The sequence below is a fragment of the Ascidiella aspersa genome, chromosome 8, assembly GCF_963924565.1.
Source record: "Ascidiella aspersa chromosome 8, kaAscAspe10.2, whole genome shotgun sequence".
Classification (NCBI taxonomy): domain Eukaryota; kingdom Metazoa; phylum Chordata; class Ascidiacea; order Phlebobranchia; family Ascidiidae; genus Ascidiella; species Ascidiella aspersa.
The window spans coordinates 21,867,124-21,889,197 of NC_139454.1; the positions used below are offsets into that span (position 1 = coordinate 21,867,124).

Genomic DNA, 22,074 nt, shown 5'->3' on the forward strand with positions numbered 1-22,074 from the left:
CCAATACCAGTATTTTGTACAATTACTAAAGTTTAAGACAAATTGCAAATGGGGATACAATTGTTCATCAAGTCGTTGACATTAAAATACAAGTTTCTGCGAAATGAAAAAAACTTATGCAATACTAAATAACATTCCACAAGCCAAACACCAAAAATAAAACATAAAACAGGAAAGCTGTTTTAAGAGTAAACGTTTTTTGAGGAAATGAGAAATCTAGTTAAAACCTATTAAATGACGAGTCAAGCTTACCTAATTAAAGTTGAAGGTACGACGATTTGTCGGTAATGTCAACCAACATATCCAATTGCACCTCTTAATTTTATTCACAGTTTTGTTTTTATCATTGGTGAAAAATTTTATTTAAAAAAATGATCCTACATGTTTTAGGTGAAAACGTTTTGCTTGGGCTTGTCTTTAAGTTTTTTCAGTAAGTAGGCAACGCTGCTGTTCAACAGTCACCGCATTCAGCAGCCGCAAAATGCCAAGAAGCCAAGAGCTAGTCAACGCTACAGCAACGTCAGATTTCTGGAGAAACGCTAGCGCAGCCGAGGTGGTCGTGAACACCAACAGCACGCAAATCGAAGTGCTGCAACCCAAGTACAACTCGTGGCAATGGATCGCGACGCAGATTTTGGTTTGGCTCCTCGCCAGCGTCGAGCTGTACATGCTGGTCTGTCTGCTTCTCTACGAACGAAACTTCCTCAACAAAGAGCCAAGACGGTCGTCCGGCGCCGCCGAGAGCCAGCTGTCGGATTCGAACCCAAGCCGGAAAGTTGCCGCCCGACGCTGCAAGGCAGACAAGTCGCAGACCACCAAAGTCTGGTGAGTATTCCGTTGAGATTGACAAACCTTGGCAACTTACCATTGTTTTAATGACTTAAGTTACTGCTGTTAAACAACTTCCCTTGACCTAATTCGTTTAGGTAAAATGACTTAATGCGACTTAAGGCTGATGGACAAAGGACTTGGCTTGGACTTAAGTCATTGAGTCAAATGACTTGGGTTAAAATTAAGTCTATTTATTTAACAATTAGTTGAAAAATTGAGGTATTTATCTATCGTTGCACGTAAAACAATCAGATTGCTACAGGTTGTTTTTTCATAGTTTTTAGTGGACATATTGCTCAAAATCGGACGAGTTTACCAATTTTAAAGGTTTATCGTTTTATTTTGATAACAGTGATTTGTCTTGTTTATGCTTGTTCTAATAATGACTTGAGTTGAATGGGACCTGGACTTTGTTTTCAAACTTGTTTACAATTACTGTAAGTGGCCGTTTGAGGTTTGAGTAAATGCAGCACTGCATTATAAGGTAACGTAAAACGAAAATTTGACGTATTGAATTCCTTCAATGAAATAGCTTAAAACAGTAGAAATAAAAAATCATACTGCATTAAAATTCGCAGATTACTGTGTTGCATGTTTTCAAAAGCGCGTTTTTTAGCGTATCTCGTTCGAAAACAAAATATCTTGTTCAAAACAAAGATATGACGGGATTTTAATCGGGGTTTCCCTGTATACCTATTTAAATCTTATTAAACCAGACCGGCAACAAATAAGCAATTTTGTTTGCCTATCATCTATAAAAAAGACTAGTTTGCCGAAAGCTATAAAACGTGACGTTTATTGGTTTAAAAAAATGCAATAGCATGACAAGTCCAAGCTCGTTTCAACAGAGTTTTTTGTGTCGCTTGTCCTAAAACTTACATTTCAAATATAAATTAATATTTCGTCGCCAAGGACACAAATTTTATGGCAAGACACCAATTTACAAGCAGTAAATAAAACAAAACGCACGTGATTAAATCAGGCGTAAATCGTGACGTTCTGCAAGCAAATATGTATTGACACACACAAGGGCATATTCTTATTGAAGCTCGATAGAAAACGTTTTAAAATCGACTTAAACGGCAGGCACCGTACTTTTTTCATTATCTATCGCTTTAGTTATGGCAGAGTTTTCCAACCTGGTTGGAATTTCGAAGTTTCAAGTGGGGAATTTGAAATTTGACCAAACACGCACATTTAGTTGGGGGTGAAATATATTAATACGAGGAAGGAGCAGACCTCCCCTTCGAAATATAAATATATGTTTTTCGCAAGTAAGACAGCACTTTAAATGAAGTGTACATGATCCTTATTATTGCGTCACAATGTGATCTCTGTACTGTAGTATTTACTACGACTGCATATTTATAATGATTTATGTGGTTACATCGATAATATCAACTTTTCTTTGAAAAAAATATCAGCAAACTAGACTAACAATTTGATACTTATATAGCGGCTGAAAAGCGTGTAATTGTTAAGCTGTGTTATACTCTCTTCGTTCATTGACAAATTTACAGGTGCCGTTTTGCTTTTGGTTAATACAGTTTTAAATAGCGATTTAAGAGTCCAAGGGATAAGAAACGTTGAGAACCACAAATGTATGGTTCCCGGGTTTGTATGAATAGCTTTTTCACCGAAACAAAGTAAATAATTAGCAAATATCGTCAATCGTCATTTGGTGCGCAGGATACGGCGTCTCACCATTCTCGCCTGCGCCAGCGCCCTGCTCAAATGTCTCAGCAACGAAATAGACCTTTTCCTGGGAACAAGGAGCCAAACCGCCTGTCAGGTGTTCGGAGTCATCGCAGTCTGCGGCTACGGCGGTTCGCTCTTCTTCGTAATGTTGATCCTCTGGCTGCGCCAGTCGGCTGTTCAGAATCACAAGGCGCTTACTGGCCTGCCCGGAAAAAGAATCCGGATTTTTTGCAGCAGGTAAAACATGCGCTGTGTGTTTGATGGTCGACAGAGGCCTCGTATTGGCCTTTATTTTCATATAGTTTATTTGCCTGTTTGAAATCCCTGTGTTTTTTTATTAATGTTTACAGTTCTTTGAAGCCTTGTGTCACCCCTCCATTGCACGAAAGTTTGTCATTTTTGTGTGTCAGCTGTCTACAGTAGACCTTGATGATTTACGGACCGCAGGTCAGGCCTGACTGCCAAGTTGAATCCGGCCTGTAGCTCATTATTCTTCCACAAAATCTTTTAAGCGATAATGAGAATTTACCTTTCTTTTCTTGATTTTAAAACATTTTATTGAATAAACTACTCTTGTAAGGAATCTTTACCTGGCCTTACCTTATAAAAGTTTGTAAAACCAAGAATATTTTCGGCTTGCATTTAAAATCAATCAGCCTTTATGTTATGTGTGTTTTAGATACCCCTTTAAACCGACCCTTTTTGAACATTGTCTGTTTTTATGCGACTCTCTGCCCAAAAATAATTGCCCACCCATGGTTTATATCACTAGTTCTTAACCTTTTTCTTGGCACGCCCCTTTTATAACTGTTCTTTTTCCCCGCCAGACAATTATAAAGTGTCACAACCACAACACAAACCTTTTTTTAAGGTTTGGTTTGGGTGACCGCTAAGTAGCTTTAAGAGACCGCAAGTGTTTCATTTAAATACCAAAAAGTTGCAAGTCCAAAGTTTGGGAAACGCCTGGAGAAATTTGGGGGACCGTTTCGGTCCCCAAAAACACCTTAAAAAAACACTGGTCACAACAAAAGCAATTTTGTATTTGTCGGTTATATATCAGTAAGGCATCTTACTATACCAAACTATTACTTACACATTAATTGCTCGTACACAAATTGCTCGTGGTCAATAATGATCTTTTATTGTATCGAGATTATTTTTTGTCTTTCATCAAATTGTGCTCGGGAATTTGACCATGCAGTCAGACTTGGACAACCAGAAATTATATTAGAATTAAAATTAGAGCATTTTAGTTTTCCACATAATATTAGAATTACCGAATTCCTACAAAATAAAATTTCAACTATAGAGTTTGAACTAGAATCACATTTAATTATTTACAATCATTTTGATTTAATCGCAATTTATTCTTATGAGAACGTGAATGGTAGATATGTGTGTGCTAATTTTTATGCCTAATCTTTTAGTTTGTAAAAATTACATACAAGTCGTTCAAACCAAAGAGTTTTAACTAAAATTCTGTGTTTGAACTGAGATACTAAAAACGCCGTTGGACAAAGTAGCATTTTGGCAAAATCCGAATTAGACTAGAACTAGAATTAGAGAAAACAAGCAATTCACAAATTAGATTAGAATTAGAATTAGTAGAATTTTGCTCTAATTCACTGAATTAGAAAACTAGAATTAGCTAGTTGTCCAAGTCTGCTTACAGCTGTAGACTGAGTGCAGAGCTGCGCCAAAAAACACGTAAAAACTCCACTACTTTCTGCTCCCGCAGGTTTCTCCTGGCGCTCATGCTTCTCTTGTTCGGCGTGCTCTTCGCGCTCAACTTCGCCACCATGCGGCTCAAACCGGGACCATGGGGTTGCTTGTTCGACGACCTGGGTGAGCTCTCGCAGTCGGCACGATCCAGTAGCGGCCTTATCTTCACCGCGGTTTTCCAGCCCGCCTTTGCCGCCCTACTTCTCTATCCCTTCCTAAAGAAACTGCCGAAGACCGACGACCGTCGTTTGCCAGCGGTGAAGCGCGTGCGCCTTGTGATCAAGCGTACTCTCATCTCGCTGGCTGTGATCGTTGCCTCGGATGTCTGCTCGATCGTGGCTTCCTTTTACATGGAGGCGATGCCTGTGGTGTGGCTGGCCGCCGTCTACGACCTGAATGCCTTCGTTGGTGTCGTCTCGCTTGTCTGCTCCTATCAGGACTGGAGGCGTCGCATGCGTCTTGACAGGCTGCGCACGCCCGCCTCGCTCAGCAAAGACGCCAGCAGCGCACCCCCGGCCAGCATGTGACTTCTGTCTGTAAGCTGGAAACTTAGGCGTGCGTTAGGGTTAACACATACGATGTTGGCATTGTCCCCGCATCACACGATAACAATGATGCTCCCGACTTGGACAAATCTTCGAAGCTCAAACATAAAAAGTTTCTAGCCTATAATTCAAGCAATTTCATATAATGTCGCTCGTCAGAGTTTGAGCTTATACGACTCAGCGTTTCCGCATTGGCCCGAAACCGGTATCTTGGTTGTTGTTGACATTTTGGCTGGACTGTATAATTGTTTATTTGAAAACCACTTTAAAATCGTACTGAACTATTTGTACGTTCCCTTTACGATTGAGTGTTTCGTAATATTTTAACGAACCTTTTTTGGGGGGAGTTTGCCAAAAAAACACCCATGAGATTAAATTACCCTTTAGTGTTAAACCTGCTGTAATGCTCGATGCGCTTTGACGCTTGACCGTTGACGTACATGACTAAACTACTGTGTGCCTACTAATATTAAGTGTATATAAGATATAGATATACCTATTGTTTTTGTCTGCATTAAATTCTATTCTTCCGGTACTTTTACTTGAAGCTACAACACTAAACTACCCAAAGATTATGGCAAATAACAAGGGAAATAACAAGTGTCAGTGTCAATGACGTGGTGATGAAATGAGCTAATTTCCTTCCTTTAAACGTGCTTAATCGCAACAGTATTTCACTTAACCGATCAAAATAACGACATAAGCAAAAAAAAAATTATAACCTGGGCGAACTATGGACATGAATATTTATATTTTGTTAATATTGTTTTTTTCTTAAAGTGTGATTGCTGGCCAAACACAAGTTGTGTGTGAAATTTTAGATCTTTAACGTGAATTTTAGATGCCCTTTGGAAAATTGGAAATCAAAAGACAATATGTCAAACTTAAGCAGTTATGAATTTTTGATCGCATAGGAAAAGAATAGCCCCACTAATATTGACTACAAGCCATATTTTTTTGAGTATGTCTTGTAGTTTATACCGTGAAAAAAACAGCAAGAAAGCTAGACAATTAGGTGTTAGTATGGCTGAATAATTAATCTCGATAAAAATGAATATTAAAATTTTTTTAAACAATCTCGGCGTGCCAAGTTGGCCCAGGTGAAATCATTATAGGCAATACTTCTCTCGAGCGGTTGTTTTGTAAACAGACGCTGATGAGACGCCAGGCGTCACAGATTGCTATTCACATTACGTAAGCTAAAAGCTTGTATATTTTCTCCCATTGAACATCGCCGACAATCGGAAAATGCAAAACAACTGTGACAATACAAGTTTAGTGCTGTTAAGCTTATTTTTCGTGTATGGTTGTCGGCCTTACTAATAGATGATGTTGTGATTGCTGATAACGACTATAGGGATCGGGAACCTTTTTAGCTAAGGGAGCCATAAAAGTCAAATATTCTTCGTTGTATTTTCATGAGAGCCATATAATTATTTTTTCTAGTTATAGATTGGCAAAAACTAATCAATTGAACATGGCCGTTTATTTTGTTCTGATTTAAATGACAGAAAAAATGCACGAAAAAAATAACGAATTTTCGTTGAGAATAGGGCCTTTTGGATATAAAGAGAAATGTGCGAAGCTCCGAAAATTTGCTACCATGTTCAATAAAAAAGGAAATAAAGTTTGGAAAGCGGTCGTGGCGCTTGCAATTTTATTCAGATCATGCTGTGAAATGATAGCTTCGATTTATATGCAAGCAAGATTCTTTCATCAAAAGAGGCATATGGCGTCAGGAAAAGAGGCATATCTGGCTCGCGAGCCATGGGTTCCCGACCTGGACTATAGGAAAGTCCAATTATATCGAGAGTCGACACTCGACACCCGATACGCAGTGGTGGGATTCAAAATTTTTGTCAGCGGGTTCTATAACAAAAGTCATATTTTTCAGCCGGTTCTATCACAAAAGTCATATTTTTCAGCCGGTTCTATCACAAAAGTCCTATTTTTCAGCCGGTTCTATCACAAAAGTCATATTTTTCAGCCAGGTCTATCACAAAAGTCATATTTTTCAGCCGGTTCTATCACAAAAGTCATATATTTCAGCCGGTTCTGTTACAAAAAGTTATATTTTTTGGCAAATAATTAAAGTAGTTGCAATAACAGGATGCAACCCCTGGTCACAGCGAAAGGTTTGAACCGGTTAAATCCCATCACTGCGAACCGGCACACTAAAAAGCAGCAGTCGTCTCATGACTTGTACTTAGGACGCAACAATGCAATTTCCAGGCGAACTATTAATGAAAATTATTACAATTATAAAAATTTAACACTATGTTACGTGCGAACTTGAGAATTGCACATTTTGAAGAAAACACGTAAAGTACTTGGATATCAAAAATCGGTGTATCCGTCTCAGATAGATGCAAAAATCCATTGACAGTAACCAATAATGCTCACCGGTTCGCTAATCTCATAAAATTTCGTGAGACGGTTCTATAGAACCGGTGCGAACCGGCTGAATCCCACCACTGCCGATACGTATAACTGAAGATTACAAGCAATAGAATGACATCACGCGATACCAACCGCTCTCGACTGACACAACACCAAAATTAAGAAAAGGTCTGATAAAACTTTGTAGAACAATACCAGAAGACACGCAGATGATTTGATCCGACTGCCACCTTACCTAAATCTACAAAAAAATCAGTCCTAATTTCAAAATCGATAAAATCCAGCTAGAATAGGATCTAATAGAACATTAACTACAACGTATTACTACTTAAAGTCATCCTACCATTCGGGCGATTTTAAACACTTTTAATTTGAGAAACGCCAAGTGTTAAACGGTGCGCAAGACTCGCTCTATCAGTTTCACTTGGAATACAATATAACACGTGATTACCCGAGGCGAGAGCCGGTTTTATGTGACTGATGCTTCATAAGGCCGGTATTGTAGATTTCGCTAATGTTTTGTGTAGTTATTATTATGTTTGTGTCAGATGTAAAGTAGGCTACATTATAAACAAATTGCATAAAATAAGCGAAATGCAACTGCAGGGGTTCGTTTAAACTTATTGACAAAAGCTGCATTAATTTAAAGCAGGGAGTCGAAGCGGAAATGAACCGGAACTTTATGAACCGGTTTTGGGTCAATTTTTTTCGAACCGTAACCGAACCTGAACCGTTTTTTTGTAAAATTTTAAGGACCTAAACCAGAACTGAACCGCCTAATTTGAAAGAACATGAACCTTAACCGATCCCGAACCTGTAAACAAAAGCGGTTCACTCCAGCATGACGTCACAACTTGTATTTTACAAAGTCAAATTATTCCATGTTTAAAATTTTATGACAAAAATATGAATATTGATTAAATAAAACGTTTATTTTTTTATTTTTTAGACATTTCAATAATGAGTTGCTGGTCTTTTTATACGTCACGTAACTTAGCTTAAATGACTTACAATTCAAAGGTTATTGTCTATATACATTTATTGACCCACATTTTTAGATTTGTATATTTCAACAGGCGAGACATGACCATCGTGCTATCTGAACTCCACTAAATCGAAACTATAACAAACTGTCATTGCATTTCAAATAGGGTCGCTTATAAAGTTATTATACATTCACATAATTCAACATGGTTCGCTTTTAATAAAATAGCTTACATCTCAGTAAAAACACGTGTTGCCAGTAAGGAGTGCATTGTTGACTGGTTTTCAGTATAATTCGGATACAACTAACGTTGCAGTAAAGCGAATGGGTTGGAGATTAACTCGCCAGTTAACGAGCAGGATGCTGGGAAAAGGAAATACGCCAGAAGTTTGCAGACCCTTAGCACACGCACAACGAACACAGTAAATAACAAATACAGACGCTGGGTCATCTACAGATAATATTGTATCCGAACCGGAACTTTATTAACCGGTTTTGAAATAACAAAGGTCGAACCGGAGCTTAACCCGGTTTAAATTGCTCGAAACCGAAGGCGGAAATAAACCGGATTCCGAAAAAATCCTTGAACCCGAATCGAAACCTTCGACTTCCTAATTTAAAGTGTTTTTTTTTATTTATATAACGATAATATAATTTGTTACCTAAGCCAAGGTCACTTTTAAACTTCACGTTTAGATTTTACATTGTGAAGTCACATCTTGACGTAACTTTGTGACTTTACGTTGTGACTTGACGTTATCTCTGAAAAACATTCAATGTCCCCCATTATATTGATATGCTATGTTTTTAAATACTGCATTTGACTGAATTTTTATCAAATCGTAAAAATTGTTAGGCGACATAAATTGTCTTAACTCAGGGACTTTCCCCAGTTGCTACGCTCTAAATTTATCCTTGTCACCACAGTAAATTAAAGGTTGTTTTTTTTAATTAACTTTAATTGTATTTGTATTAAACAAACTAAATTCGAAAAAAATGTTTTATGTATTTCGTAGCCTATTTAGAAGATTTTGCAGTCTTTTGGTAACACGTCATCCGTGTTTGTGGTTTTGTTGTTACAACCATACGTTTCCACAACACAACGCTGTAATAATGCATACCATGTAATATCAACATCACACATGCGATGCGACGTTGCCTGCTAGACGCACTCGCTTTAAGCAGCGGAAACGGAAGCTTCCAGTTAATATTACTGTTTATTGCGAAGTGTTATGCAATAAACACGTGCAATATTGTATTCTAAGTGAAACTGATAGAGCTAGTTTTGCGCATACACTTGACATTTCTCTAATTAAAAGTGTTGAAAATCGCCCGAATGGTAGGATAACTTTAAACAGGAATACGTTGTAATTACTGTTTTATCAGATCTTATTCCAGCTGGATTTAATTGATTTTGAAATTAGGACTGAAAAATTTTTTTTTTTGGTAAGGTGGCAGTCGGGTCAAATCAGTTTATAACAGGTAACACTAATTTACGGAATGATGAATGGTCGGAACGCTCCCAGTAGTATTATTAAATATAATAACACTTGACCCACCTTCTCCCAAACGCTAACCCCCACCCTAACTCAAATATTGTGCATTGGTATAATAATTGTTTCAATTTAACGGGGTAACACTCAATTTAGTGAGCGTTCCGACCATTCATCATTCCGTAAATTAGTATTACCCGTTTACATCTGTCAAACGATTAGATTAAGAAAGTAATAAATTGCTAACCTTTAAGTTAGAAAAGCATTGTTAATAACTATACATACATTCATATAATGCAGTTTTCTGCTTGTTGTTATTTAATAACTTTGTCATTTGTTATGTACCCCTAACCATTGGATTTTGTGCTCTGTTGCTAGTAAGCTAAACAATTTAGGAATTTATATATCTGAGTTGGTCTAAACCAGGGGTAGGCAACCTTTTTAACAAAAGGGCCAGTTAGGAAATGTGATGCTTACAGGAGGGCCGCAAACTAATTCATATTTCTAGATTTTACTACAAAAATTAATGAGCCACCAGGCTGCAACTCAGCAGTTTTGTCAGCACAAGTGTCAACTTGACACAAGTAAAAATTTATAAATGAAGATTGTTTTGTAATAGATGCTCCCCATTCGAGTTCAACTGCATTAGTGTAGCGGTGTAGCCTATGGCTTACATCGCACTTCAAACAGGAAACTGATCGAGCCAAAGTCTCAACATGGTGCACATTCATAGCCTTATTTGGGGAAAAATAACTGAAAAGAGGTGAAGGGCCGCACAAAAAATGGAAAAGGGCCGCACATTTCCCATCCCTGGTCTAAACTCTTGCCAATTTTGTGATCGTATAACAAACGGCCATAAAGCGGATCATTTTACATTTTTAGTCACAGTTTGAGGCACTAGTCTAGAATCTTACCAAAGCGTTTAGACAGTTATTCAATTCACATACAATATTTGGGTTAAACAAATAAAAAACTCAGAGTTTATAAACCTGTGTAAAACCAGGATTAGACATTCTGTTAAAGAAATATATATTTCGCCTATACTGGCAACATCAGTTACTGTAAGTAAAATACATATACATTGCAAAGTAATAACAAAATTAATAAAAAGTCAAAAACATTTAAAAGCAATATAGATTAATTAAAAGTGTAAAAACAAAACATTTGGCTGATTGAAGAAAAGTATGGCTTTCTGAAACGTGATTTTATGCAAAGCTTATTAGGGTTAGCATTTGGGTTGGGGTGGATCAAGTATGGTTGTACTTGATATTTAATAATAGTGTTTAACCCACCCAAACACTAACCCTAACCCAGATCATATGCCTTGTGGTAGGATTCTAGACCAGCTCCCTGTTTGAGGCTATATAATGTCTTGCGAGAAAAACTAAGCAACTGTTTGTTTATCTTAATAGTGATAACCAACTTTATTATCTGGTACTGCCAATTATGTGGGACTGTTGCTAGATAATATAAGACTTTTAATGAACGTTTTTTTTTTTTTTTTGAATCAGTTTAACAAATGATCAAAATATTTACCCTAATTCAAAATGAATCTACAAAAGTCTTGGAACAAGTTTTTCTATCGAAACCCCAAAGGAAAAGTTAACAATGATACCGTATGAAAACAGCAAAATGAACAAGCTAAAAATAATGATGTGTACAAAATGGTTGACTTTGGTGGTGGAGGAGCATTTCTCGATGTTTGGAACCTTAATGGAGAAAAGGAATCGGATGCCGAAAAGACCAAACGCTTTCAGGAGTATTTTGAGAAAGAAATCAAGCCTTTTTATCTCTACGATGAATGTACAATGATTACTGAAAAGGAATACCAGGCCTTTCATAATACTATGAGTAAAAAAATCAAAACGATGATAAAGCAAAAGGAAAACAATGAAACCGTAACCGACTTTGGAGATGATGGGATTTCGCAGTATTCCGAAGCAACCCTCGAGACCCTGGTGTTACCCTTTATTGAGCATACAGTAAAGTGGAGAATAGACAAGCGTGGAGCAGTTGGGGAAACCCCAATGCACCTGCTGTTTTTGATAAATACACCAAGGCATATAAAAATTGCCAAGGCAATCCTTGCCATTTATCCTGAACTTTCAATTGACATCTATGAAGGCTTTGAATATTATGGCGAGTCATGCCTGCATTTGGCTATCATTCAGCAAAATGTTAAGGCAGTAAGGCTGCTGCTTAATACTGGGGAGTTGGTGGAAAAGTACTGTCATTCTAGAGCTCGCGGTCGCTTCTTTCAACCATTGAGCATAAAGCGAGGAGATGTTAAACTGAAGAAGCAGAAGTTTGAGGGGTATGCATATTATGGGGAGTACCCCCTTTCATTCGCAGCTAGCACAGGAAATCATGAGATCTATGATCTGCTCATCAAGCACAAGTGTAATCCAACCCTGACAGACAAGTTTGGGAATAATGTGCTACACCTGACTGTAATCCACAACCAACCGGATTTGTATTACTACGCTGTAAAGCATGCAGTTCACAAAGCAGATCCTAACCAAACCAATAATGAGGGCCTTACCCCTCTTGCGCTTGCTGCAAAATTGGGAAGAAAGGAAATGTTTGAAAAGATCCTTGAGATTTCATCCAGAGAATACTGGTCTTACAACACAGTTACATGCTCCGTATATCCTTTGAAGTCCCTCGATACAATTGGTCCAAAAGGGGAGACTGACTGGAATTCCGCTCTAATGATGATAATTCGTGGCAACAAGCAGGGGCATTACGACATGGTTGCCAATGACGTTGTCCACCAATTGCTTCAAGAAAAATGGAAAACTTTTGCCAAAGCAAAGTTCATGCGGCTCTTGGTATTTTACCTGTTTCACATTGCCTTGTTGTTTCCAGCTGTGTACTTACGGCCCAATGCTCAAGCCGATTTGCGCTACGGAACCAGCAGTTATGATATTGCCCGTTATGTTTTTGAGGTGATGGTCTTGATTGTCAGTACCGGTGTGCTTTTCTATGTTTCAAGGGAAATATATTTGGAGACCCTGTATGGTTTTATCCAAAACCTGTTTGCAATTCCTTCCAGAGTTGTCTATGTGTTGTCAAATATTTTAATAGTCTTGTGCGTTCCTTTTCGGTTTGCTGAATTGTATAGCGTAGAAGACTGGCTTTTGGTTTTTGCTATTCCGGGATTGTGGTCATATCTTCTCTTTTTCTTTAGAAGCATTCCACAGTTTGGGCCCCTGATTATCATGATATACCGGATTCTTGCATCAGATATGTTCAGATTTGTTTACATTTATGTTGTAATAGTTTTTACGTCAACTGTTGCCTTTTTCTACCAGTTTGAAGGTCAAAACATTTTTGCATTCCAGTCAGCACCTGGCACTGCTATGACTCTATTCCAGATGACTTTTGGAGAGCTTAGCTACCAGGATGTTTTAAGTGCAAAGTTGCCAGGACTCTCAATTGTATTGTTTGTAATCTTTATGGTCCTTGTTCACATTTTGCTGCTGAACATGCTCATCGCAATGATGACAAGGACCTTTGATAAGATAACGGCCAAATCAAAAAAGGTCTGGAAACAGCAGTGGGCAGCTATGGTGGTCACAATGGAACGATCGCACAGACAGGCTCAAAAGCGAGAATTTCAACAGTCGTATGACATGAACATTAACACAGCTCGTGTGTCAAGTGAAGGTGCAGCTGCAGGCGAAGAAGATATCAACACAAACATAAAATACGACGATCGTGCTATAATGGTAATTAAGCAGAGACAAACATCAGAAACTGGTCGCCGTCGCATCATTCAACAGTCTTGGAAAAACGTGGGAGAAAAGGCTCTTACTATAAAGCCATCTACGGCTGTTGCTCCCCCACAATTGGAAATTCGTAGTGTGGCTGGAATGACTGATTTTATGTTGGGCGGTTCTCACAATGAAACTTTTGATGATGAAAATGACGAAGGGGAACTTGAAGAAGAGGAAAAGATCTCCGCTGTAAAGAGCTTTCTACAGAAGTCATTTTCAAGAAGAGGGAGTGCGGCATCTTACACATCACCTGAAGCCTCACCAAGATTAGGAAAAGGGGACATTGTGTGATGTTAAATTGGCAGAAAAGAATGTTCAATGTTGCTTTAAAAAGTCTGTCATCCTTTCTTTTTGGGAGCAGTTTCACACATGGAATATATCAAATGAACTATGAACTATGTGGACAACTGATTTCATTGGTTTTAAGCATTGTTGTTTAATAGTACTAAATCACAGTATTGCAAAACATAATACACAAGTTTGTACTACATATTTTTGTTAATATTTTTACTGTTGTTTTTAATCCAATGCAGCACTTCTTGTGCATCCAAGTTGTATTTTGTATGTTGAAAATTTACTTATATATACACATTGAGTACATAGGTTTGCACTTAGAGTAATTTATACTTATTAGCACTTTTCTAGATTTTACACAACCGATTTAGATTGTATTTTCACTTGCACTTAAAATGATGTATTACACTTGTTGCATTTTGTTAGTTTCAAGCCAAATTTGAATAACATATCCTTAAACCTTAAAAAGTTTGTACACAACTAACTTTGGTATACCAATTTTAAGGCGTTTTGTTCCACACTTCTTGCAATCCATCATTTCTATAATACTTTATTAGGTTTTAATTACACACATACAGTTTAGCCATAGCCTTTGTGGCTATAATTTAAAACCAATAATGGTTTTAAAATGCTTTACCGTTGTAAGTAGGCCTTAAAAATAGTATTTTTGTGTTTGGTTATTTTTTTAGTTTCAAGTAAGAAAGTCTTGTTAAGGTATAAATATCTATTTTTATGTGGAATTGACTGTACTTCGCTTTATTGTCGCACATTATTATCAGGTTTTAAGATAGCTTTGCGATTGTGTGTTATATGTACGGTTGATATTGTTTCATAACAAAAATCTTCTACTATTATGTACTTTGCAGTAGATAATTTTTCTCTTTTTTAGATTGACGTTGTATATAAAGTTTATAATTAAAAAGTTATTAAATGGCGTCATCAAAGGAGAAGTGTTTGGCACTCGTACTTCTTGTGATGCAAACATCACTAATGGTTTTACTTGGACGTTACACAAGGACTGTACAAGTCGATGAAAATCGCTATCTAACCAGCACTGTTGTATTTCTGTCGGAAATCGTGAAGCTTGTCTCTTGTGCAATAATTATTTTTTACACCAACCGTAAGTAAATAGTTTAAACAAGCACATGAAATAAACATGTTAAACAATTTTTATTTTTTTGCTATATTTTAGTGAAATTGAACTAAAGACTTGTAAATAAATTAAAAGTACAAAGTAAATATCTATTTATTTCTTCTTAAATATATTTTTTTAAGGTTATTGTTTCAAAAAGTTTTTGCGGGATGTTTATAATGCAACAATTGGCAATCCAATTGATTTTGTCAAGATTGCTGTACCGTCAGGTACTTACGCTGTTCAGAACAATCTCCTTTTTGTTGCATTAACCCATTTAGATGCTCCAACTTATCAGGTAATTTGCTTTTTGGTGTGAGATTTGTCTAATAATAATTGCCTATAAAAACAGTATGTCCCGACTTACTTTAGGGTGGAATGGTTCAGTTTTTTTATTCCATTGGTCACAAAAAAGATTTGCATCATTAATAAGACCTAAGCGGGTCAAACATGTTAATATTAATGTGAAACTCGCTGCTGCTTTTCCTGTAAGTCAGAGCCTAAATGATTCCCCTAAAACTTATATGCATAAACAAGGATTCACTTGAACATTATGAACCAAATATGTCAATAAGCTACTGCAAATATTTTAATGGTTTATACGAATTTGACCGGGATTTTTTGCTCTGTAAGGTTGATCTCTTTGACATAAATGTCAGCAGCAGATTTGTCACAACTATTCTGTTGTCTGTCATAGGGTGTCGCACAACTACCCAAGGGTTAAAATACTAAACAAAGGATCCCTTCTGCAGGAAATAAAATAAAAAATGTCTTGAGATATGGTTTGTGCACCACAATCCGAAAAAGAAACCACTGATATCATTAAATATTTCAATACTTAATTTGTCTACCCAGTTTTAAGTGAATAAAATATTAAGAGTCATTTGCTCATCTGACTCAATTGTTTTTCCGGAAAATGTGTGGTAAAATTTTCTGATAAATATCTTTAGGTTACCTACCAATTAAAGATTCTTTCTACTGCAATATTTGCTGTTGTTTTATTGCGGAAAAAATTGTCTGTTCAACAATGGACAGCCCTTGTGTTTTTGATGATTGGAGTTGCATTAGTACAGGTAAGAATGACTACTTTGGTTATATATGTATATTAGGTTTCATTGTTTATAATTTAACAAAAATATTAAGAAAAACTTTCTATTTTTTTAACACAGTCTAATAAAATCCTGTACAATATATAATACCCTAAGTAATTTGTTTTTTATAACAGGATAAGTATTTTTCTGAAATACACAATGTGAAAGTGTAACATTTTTAATTAAGAGAACTCTGATCGTAATCTGGATCCTGCTTTTTAAATAAATAAAATGAGAATTTCGTAAACAACCATAAATATTTTTCAACATTTTCTATTTTGCCAACTAGTGTTATTTTTACATACCTAAATAAAATAGTTGCAATGTCTAAGAAGTTCTTAGCAGACACCTAACCCAAACCTCTTGCTTTCGTTTTCCTCTGAAACAAAACCAGTTGTTATAATATGCACACTTTCAGCCAATTAAGTTGTATGATTTTTTATTGTCCTAATCCTAAGTATATATAGAAATTTATGTTAACTTGGTTATAGGCCCTTTCCCTGATCATAAACGTTTATGGATTAGTCATTTTGTTACTTTTTAATTTATTTTAAATGTGCTGTAAGCTTCTTGTAGTATCAAAGGGATCATTTTTTTCATTTTACAGGTAGGGCTAGGGCTACATGTCTCAATTTTGTCGCCCAAAAATTTTTAATTTTGTTAAATCTGGTGGAACTAAACATGAAATAATTATCTTTAAAATAAAGTGCTACTTTGCTCTTTAATTAAACCTCGTACCACTTACAGTTTCCAACAAATTCACCAAACCAACTTGATGAGAAAAGGGGAAGTCAATTGTTTGGTTTGTTTGTGATTGTGGTTGCAAGTCTCACTAGCGGCTTTGCTGGTGTTTATTTTGAACTTCTCTTAAAGCAAAATACATTTTCACTTTGGATTCGAAATTTGCAAATGGGTGAGTAACTTAGTTTGTGAAAGTTGTATCTAATTTAACAAATAAAGCCATTAAAAGTGCCACCAATCTCCTGAAATGTTAATTCTTCATCCCTGCTAGAAAAATAACGATGCTAAAATGTCTTTATAAACTTTTGTACGCACTAAGACAAAAATATTTTAGTTATCAAAACCAATTTTTCGGAGATTTACAACCAATATAGAATTATTATACTGTGCATTTTTAATTTTTTTGAGCCCAAGAATTTCTTACATGGTTACCCATCCGAGGCTGTTTATTAAGATAACTTATCATGATAAAGCTTGTTGATGGCAGAAAAATTGTGCGTTACATAATTTAGTAATTATGCATTGCGAGATAAAAAATTCTATAAAAAAATATATTGTTCAAGTAAAAATATGAAATAAGGTAAAACGAGCTATGCACAGTTAACATGTAGTTATTTTTTAAAGCAATCTTTGGAATAATTTTCGCTGGTCTACAAATGTGGTGGAAAGATGCGGAGAAAATTTTTAGCAATGGATTGTTACAGGGTTACACTATGCCGGTGTACATAGTCCTCTTTTTGCAGGTAGATATAATAGCTTTACCTAAAATGTGTTGGCGATTTCTTATGGGTAGGGTGAGTATTTTTGACTTAAAGTCAAAATTTTAATCAAATTTAAAACTGATCGGCATAAAAGTCAAAATTTACAATGTAGGTCAAAATTTGTCAAAATCGTTTATAAAATGCAAAAAGAACTACAAGATCAACAGCAACTATAATAGACTTTTCTAAATTGCCGTCCAGTTTGAAATTTGATTAAAATTTTCTTTTGAATTACATCAAACAACCTTTCAAGTGATATACTGTAAATATCTTCATTATAGCGACATACCATACAGCAAGCGGGTATAAGTAAATACAAACCGGTTTATTGTACTAGGTTCAGCCCCAACTCTGTTTTTGATTCAGAAATGTGTGGGTCTCTGATTTAGACAAGTTTATTGAACAGTATTTTTATATTATTATTTAATGATGGTTGGCAATTATCTCTTTTCCTATTTTGATAATAATCTAGCTCCTGGTTATTTTTTGGAAATTCGTTTTACCCTGTATTTCAACTAAATTGTTCCCTCAAATATTTTTTAAAATACTCTGCGTCTTGTTTTTCTGAGGTATTTTAATAGTTGTTCGCCTCTTTCATAACTTGCTGAAAATATCAAACATTTTAAAATTTTGCAAAAATTGAAAAATTAGCTGATTCGGGATTATGATACTTTTAATATTCCTAGGCAACCATGACTGGTCAAATTGCCATGTTTATTTCATGGGGTTTCTAGCTTAATTGGGCATAACTAAATGTAGTATATTTTCCTTAAGAGTTATCCAACTTTTACCATTTTGTCTTCTACAGTCCTACGGTGGATTACTAGTAGCATGTGTGATTCAGTACACTGACAACATTGTAAAGGGTTTTGCTACCTCTATTTCAATTGTCTTGTCAAGTATTTTCTCCTATGTTGTCCTGGACGACTTGCAGTTGTCTACGTAAGTGTCTTGTTTGTAACTTTTCCTAATTTGTTTTTTCGTGACTATATTAATTATCTGCGATTTTGTGGTTCTTTGAAATACATTTTAGTCTGGACTGTTGCCCTTATACTTTTCGTTTATAACCATTGTATTGAAAAGTAAAATAAATAGATGTTTGGATGCTATACACCAGATTTAGCATTCCCACTTGCCATCATTTATTTAACTATCTGTTTGTAGGTTTTATGAAGTGAATTTTTATGTTCCGGTTAAGCCTATTGCGTTACTATCACTGAGAGCTGATGCCACAAAATACATATGCTTTACGAACCAAATTAATGGAAAACTTTTAACAGGCCTTTTGTTGTTGGAACAGTCTTGGTTCTTGCATCTACATTCATGTATGGTCAACGCCAAAAAAGGGTCAAATCAATATAAAAGTAATTTATGTCTGCTTTGTTTAACTGATGTGCAATTCCCTGTTTACCTGTTGAATTTCTACAAATCAAATTTTCTTTTGTCTCTATGAAATTATGGTGAACTTAAAAAATATTTCCCTGTTTCTTTTAAAAGTCTGCTACAATGTTGCAAAGTATTTTTTTAAAACTCTTGCGAATATTAGTTTGAATATATTTACATTTTAGCACTGTATTTGAATTATATAAGGTTCTATGTTGCCTGAGTGTAAGAGCAGGGATTCTTAAACTGGGGTCTTGAACCCCTTGGGGTTCTGTGAACTAATTATAGGGGGTCCATAATGGCCAAATTGAAATATTAGTGTATATTTAAGTTCGTAATAAATTTTTCATAGAAAAGAGTTTAGTTAAAAATAAAACGTTTTAGCACTAAATTTATTTAGACCGCATTTTACCTAAATCATCAGCATATTCCTGAAAGTCGATTCTTATTGTGAGGTAAATTTATATAAAAAAACGCACATTTCTATAGTCTATTTGATTGTGACGTCAATTTATGACATTATTGAAATTTATTGCCTAACGTGGTCTACGTGAAGCAAAACGGTCAAATAGTTTAAGAACCCATGTGTTTGAGTATTTTACAACTATGCTTGGTGCAGTCTGTGTGTTTTTTGTTATTTTACTTGCTATGCTCTTTAGGAAACTATTAATACTCCCCGTTAAGCTGCCTCCCAAACGTGTTTATAAGACACACCATATTGCAATTTTACTACAAACGCTGATCAGTTGAAGCAAAGATGTCTTCTTTTCAATATAAATAAAATTTATGGATTGGTTTTAATATCTTTCTGAAAGTTTTATAGTCGAGATTGTCTTTGAAGCAATTTTACTGCAGTTCTTATCAACATTTGCCTTCAAAGGTAATCAGTTTGTTGCTAGATTAATTTGGCATACACTTTTGTTTAAACTTGTATTGTGTTTTTTTTTAAATTGTGTTTTGATCAGGCTGCTTATCTTTTATTTATTTCTTCCATTTTTGTGAACATATACCAGCTGTAAAAGAACCAAGTAAAACAGTAAGAAAACCGAATCCGGTTGTGTATGTTTGAAAGAAAGTCGGAACAGTGTTTAGAGCAAGTAGGACAAACATCAGTATCCAAATAGCAACGAAGAAGGACACCACGTAAGCCAAAGTCGGCACTCCGTTGGCGATTTTTTTCGTGTTGACGCAGGTTCCTAAAATACCTGTGAAGTAAAAAAATCGGCTGTTGCTGCACATATATAATTATTAACAATCGCTGTGTTTTATTTTGGCTAAGTATGGTTGAACTTAATATTAGGTAATAATTGTTGGCAAAAGATGCTTTTGAATATGCTCATAGAATTGCTGTGTAGTACGGTAATGGTACACAAACAGCAGTCTGCCTCGCACGCTTCGAGACAAAAGTTTTGGCGCTTTGAATGTTTACATTTTTACCGTAAAAAATATATATATTAAATACTAAATCGACATTTTCAACGCGCACACTTTGTCACTGTGAACTAGCTAAACAATAAATTTTATTATACTTTATAACCTTTCTCCAATTTTTATGTGGCTATAGCCAAACGCGGTATCGCTTTCCAAGTGAATTTATCTAGACAGCGCTCACATTTTCACGAATAGATTACATTTTGGTTATGTGTCTTTAGTATTGTAAGTAACACGTACTCGCCAACATAAAATGGACACACACAATAAGTTTATAGGTGACCTACAATGCGAACGGCGCCTTTGTTTTTTCTTGTCCTTGTGGAATTCTAGCTAAGAAATGAGTTGGGTTAGAATTTTAGTTGGCTGGAAATTGCCGGAGATTGAGCGGTGAAGTTAGGGTTTGGGCACAAAAGGTTGTTTAGATTTTATTCCGACGGCTTTACGTCTTAATCGGACTTAAACTTTATTTCGACTATTAGGTTTTCGTCCTGTATATGTTCTACTACGATCTGTGCTTTATTCCAACCATATTGTTATTCTAATTTCGGTCTTATTGGTGGTGTCACGTAAAATTTAAACGCAAAAAATATCTTAATACACATGAAAAAAATAGCTGTTTTCTTAAAGTTAAGTTTTAAACAAGTGTGGGGAACCTGCTGTTCATGTTTTTCGCCTTTGCTACAAAAAGTAGAGGTATGCAGCTGGGACTGTTGAGGACTTGTAAATATAAAACCTTAAAAACTTGAGTGTACTGTTTTGTTTTTGGCAATTGGAACGATTTTAACAAGTTGTAGTCAATTCATTTGAATAAATAATAAGTTCAGGGGTCATTGTCATTGCCATGCAGTGGTCGGCAAACCTTTTTTTGCGGCCCAAAGTAGGCTTCTCTTTTCAGAGCTATTGAAGGCCCACTACGTAACTACTACCGGTACGAAAACAGTGGCGGATACAGGATATTTAATTTTAAGGTAAAATATTACACGGCGCGTTAATGGGCAAAACACTCTCATGAGATAATGTAAGACATACTAAAAAAACAAATATGCATGAAGCGCGAAAAATGTTGCGTTTACATATAGTAAAACTTGTCAAAAAGTATAGTTCGACAGGCTCTCAGGAGCACATTTGTCACGTGGGTCTCAAGCACTAAGTAAAAACAAACAAGTGTATACAAAAAAAAGTTTAGCAATACTTTTTGGGAGCCCAAAATGCTTCAGTCCAGTTTTTTGAAAACAGTAACTGAAGTTAGCTATTAATTAAAGTCATTACAACACTTGGAGCCACCATTATCACTAATAAAAGGGTGAAAACTTTTAATATGGCGACACTTTTACAGACTAAATAGTTGAAATACAACTTAAACAACTGGTCCTAAAACCCACCAGTGACGTAGGAGCCAAAGAGTAACGAAATAAGATACGATCCCCACAGCTCCGGTGCTTTAAATTCTTCGTGACTAACCACCCTTTTCAACACAGCAAGCCAAATTTCGACGAGGCAAGTTGCCAACATTATGCAAATCAAAAGCTCAAATCGAGTAAATAACCTCACTTCCATAGGCCAGCTTGTAACGGGCATTTCGATGGTTACATAACTACTTTCTGAGTTATTTTTACGCTTCATGTTGACTAAAAAATTACGTTTTATTTCAAATTTTACACAACAAAAGTTAATAAAAGATCAATTAATAGATTCTATTCAGCAATCTCTCTTAATCTATTGTTGTCCTAAAAAGTGCATTGTGAGATCATTTTAGAAATCGTAAGTTAGTAAGTCTGGTGTTTT

General features: G+C 35.8%; 3 protein-coding genes across 3 annotated transcripts; all 3 read left to right on the top strand.

Annotated features, from left to right (window-relative positions):
• The first annotated feature begins 396 nt into the window (after positions 1-396).
• LOC146136862 (uncharacterized) lies at positions 397-5,385 on the top strand. Its single transcript, XM_083395819.1, has 3 exons — positions 397-825; positions 2,521-2,766; positions 4,268-5,385. The coding sequence occupies exons 1-3, from the start codon at positions 482-484 to the stop codon at positions 4,776-4,778; spliced, it is 1,101 nt and encodes a 366-aa protein (XP_083251945.1). The 5' UTR covers positions 397-481; the 3' UTR covers positions 4,779-5,385.
• A 5,805-nt stretch (positions 5,386-11,190) lies between these two features.
• LOC146136863 (transient receptor potential cation channel subfamily V member 5-like) lies at positions 11,191-14,355 on the top strand. The gene has a single exon (XM_083396382.1). The coding sequence runs from the start codon at positions 11,339-11,341 to the stop codon at positions 13,742-13,744; it is 2,406 nt and encodes an 801-aa protein (XP_083252508.1). The 5' UTR covers positions 11,191-11,338; the 3' UTR covers positions 13,745-14,355.
• A 288-nt stretch (positions 14,356-14,643) lies between these two features.
• Positions 14,644-19,858, top strand: LOC146136864 (UDP-N-acetylglucosamine transporter-like). Its single transcript, XM_083396383.1, has 7 exons — positions 14,644-14,867; positions 15,023-15,177; positions 15,830-15,952; positions 16,718-16,883; positions 17,336-17,454; positions 18,281-18,414; positions 18,753-19,858. Exons 1-7 carry the CDS (start codon positions 14,678-14,680, stop codon positions 18,832-18,834), a joined length of 969 nt encoding a protein of 322 aa, XP_083252509.1. The 5' UTR covers positions 14,644-14,677; the 3' UTR covers positions 18,835-19,858.
• The last annotated feature ends 2,216 nt before the right edge of the window (positions 19,859-22,074 follow it).

Coding starts and splice junctions, on each gene's coding strand:
- LOC146136862 (XM_083395819.1), top strand. CDS start 482: ATGCCAAGAAGCCAAGAGCTAGTCAACGCTACAGCAACGTCAGATTTC. Junction 826..2,520: donor TCGCAGACCACCAAAGTCTG/GTGAGTATTCCG, acceptor TTTGGTGCGCAG/GATACGGCGTCTCACCATTC. Junction 2,767..4,267: donor ATCCGGATTTTTTGCAGCAG/GTAAAACATGCG, acceptor CTGCTCCCGCAG/GTTTCTCCTGGCGCTCATGC.
- LOC146136863 (XM_083396382.1), top strand. CDS start 11,339: ATGGTTGACTTTGGTGGTGGAGGAGCATTTCTCGATGTTTGGAACCTT.
- LOC146136864 (XM_083396383.1), top strand. CDS start 14,678: ATGGCGTCATCAAAGGAGAAGTGTTTGGCACTCGTACTTCTTGTGATG. Junction 17,455..18,280: donor ACATAGTCCTCTTTTTGCAG/GTAGATATAATA, acceptor TGTCTTCTACAG/TCCTACGGTGGATTACTAGT. Junction 18,415..18,752: donor GACGACTTGCAGTTGTCTAC/GTAAGTGTCTTG, acceptor AACTTTTAACAG/GCCTTTTGTTGTTGGAACAG.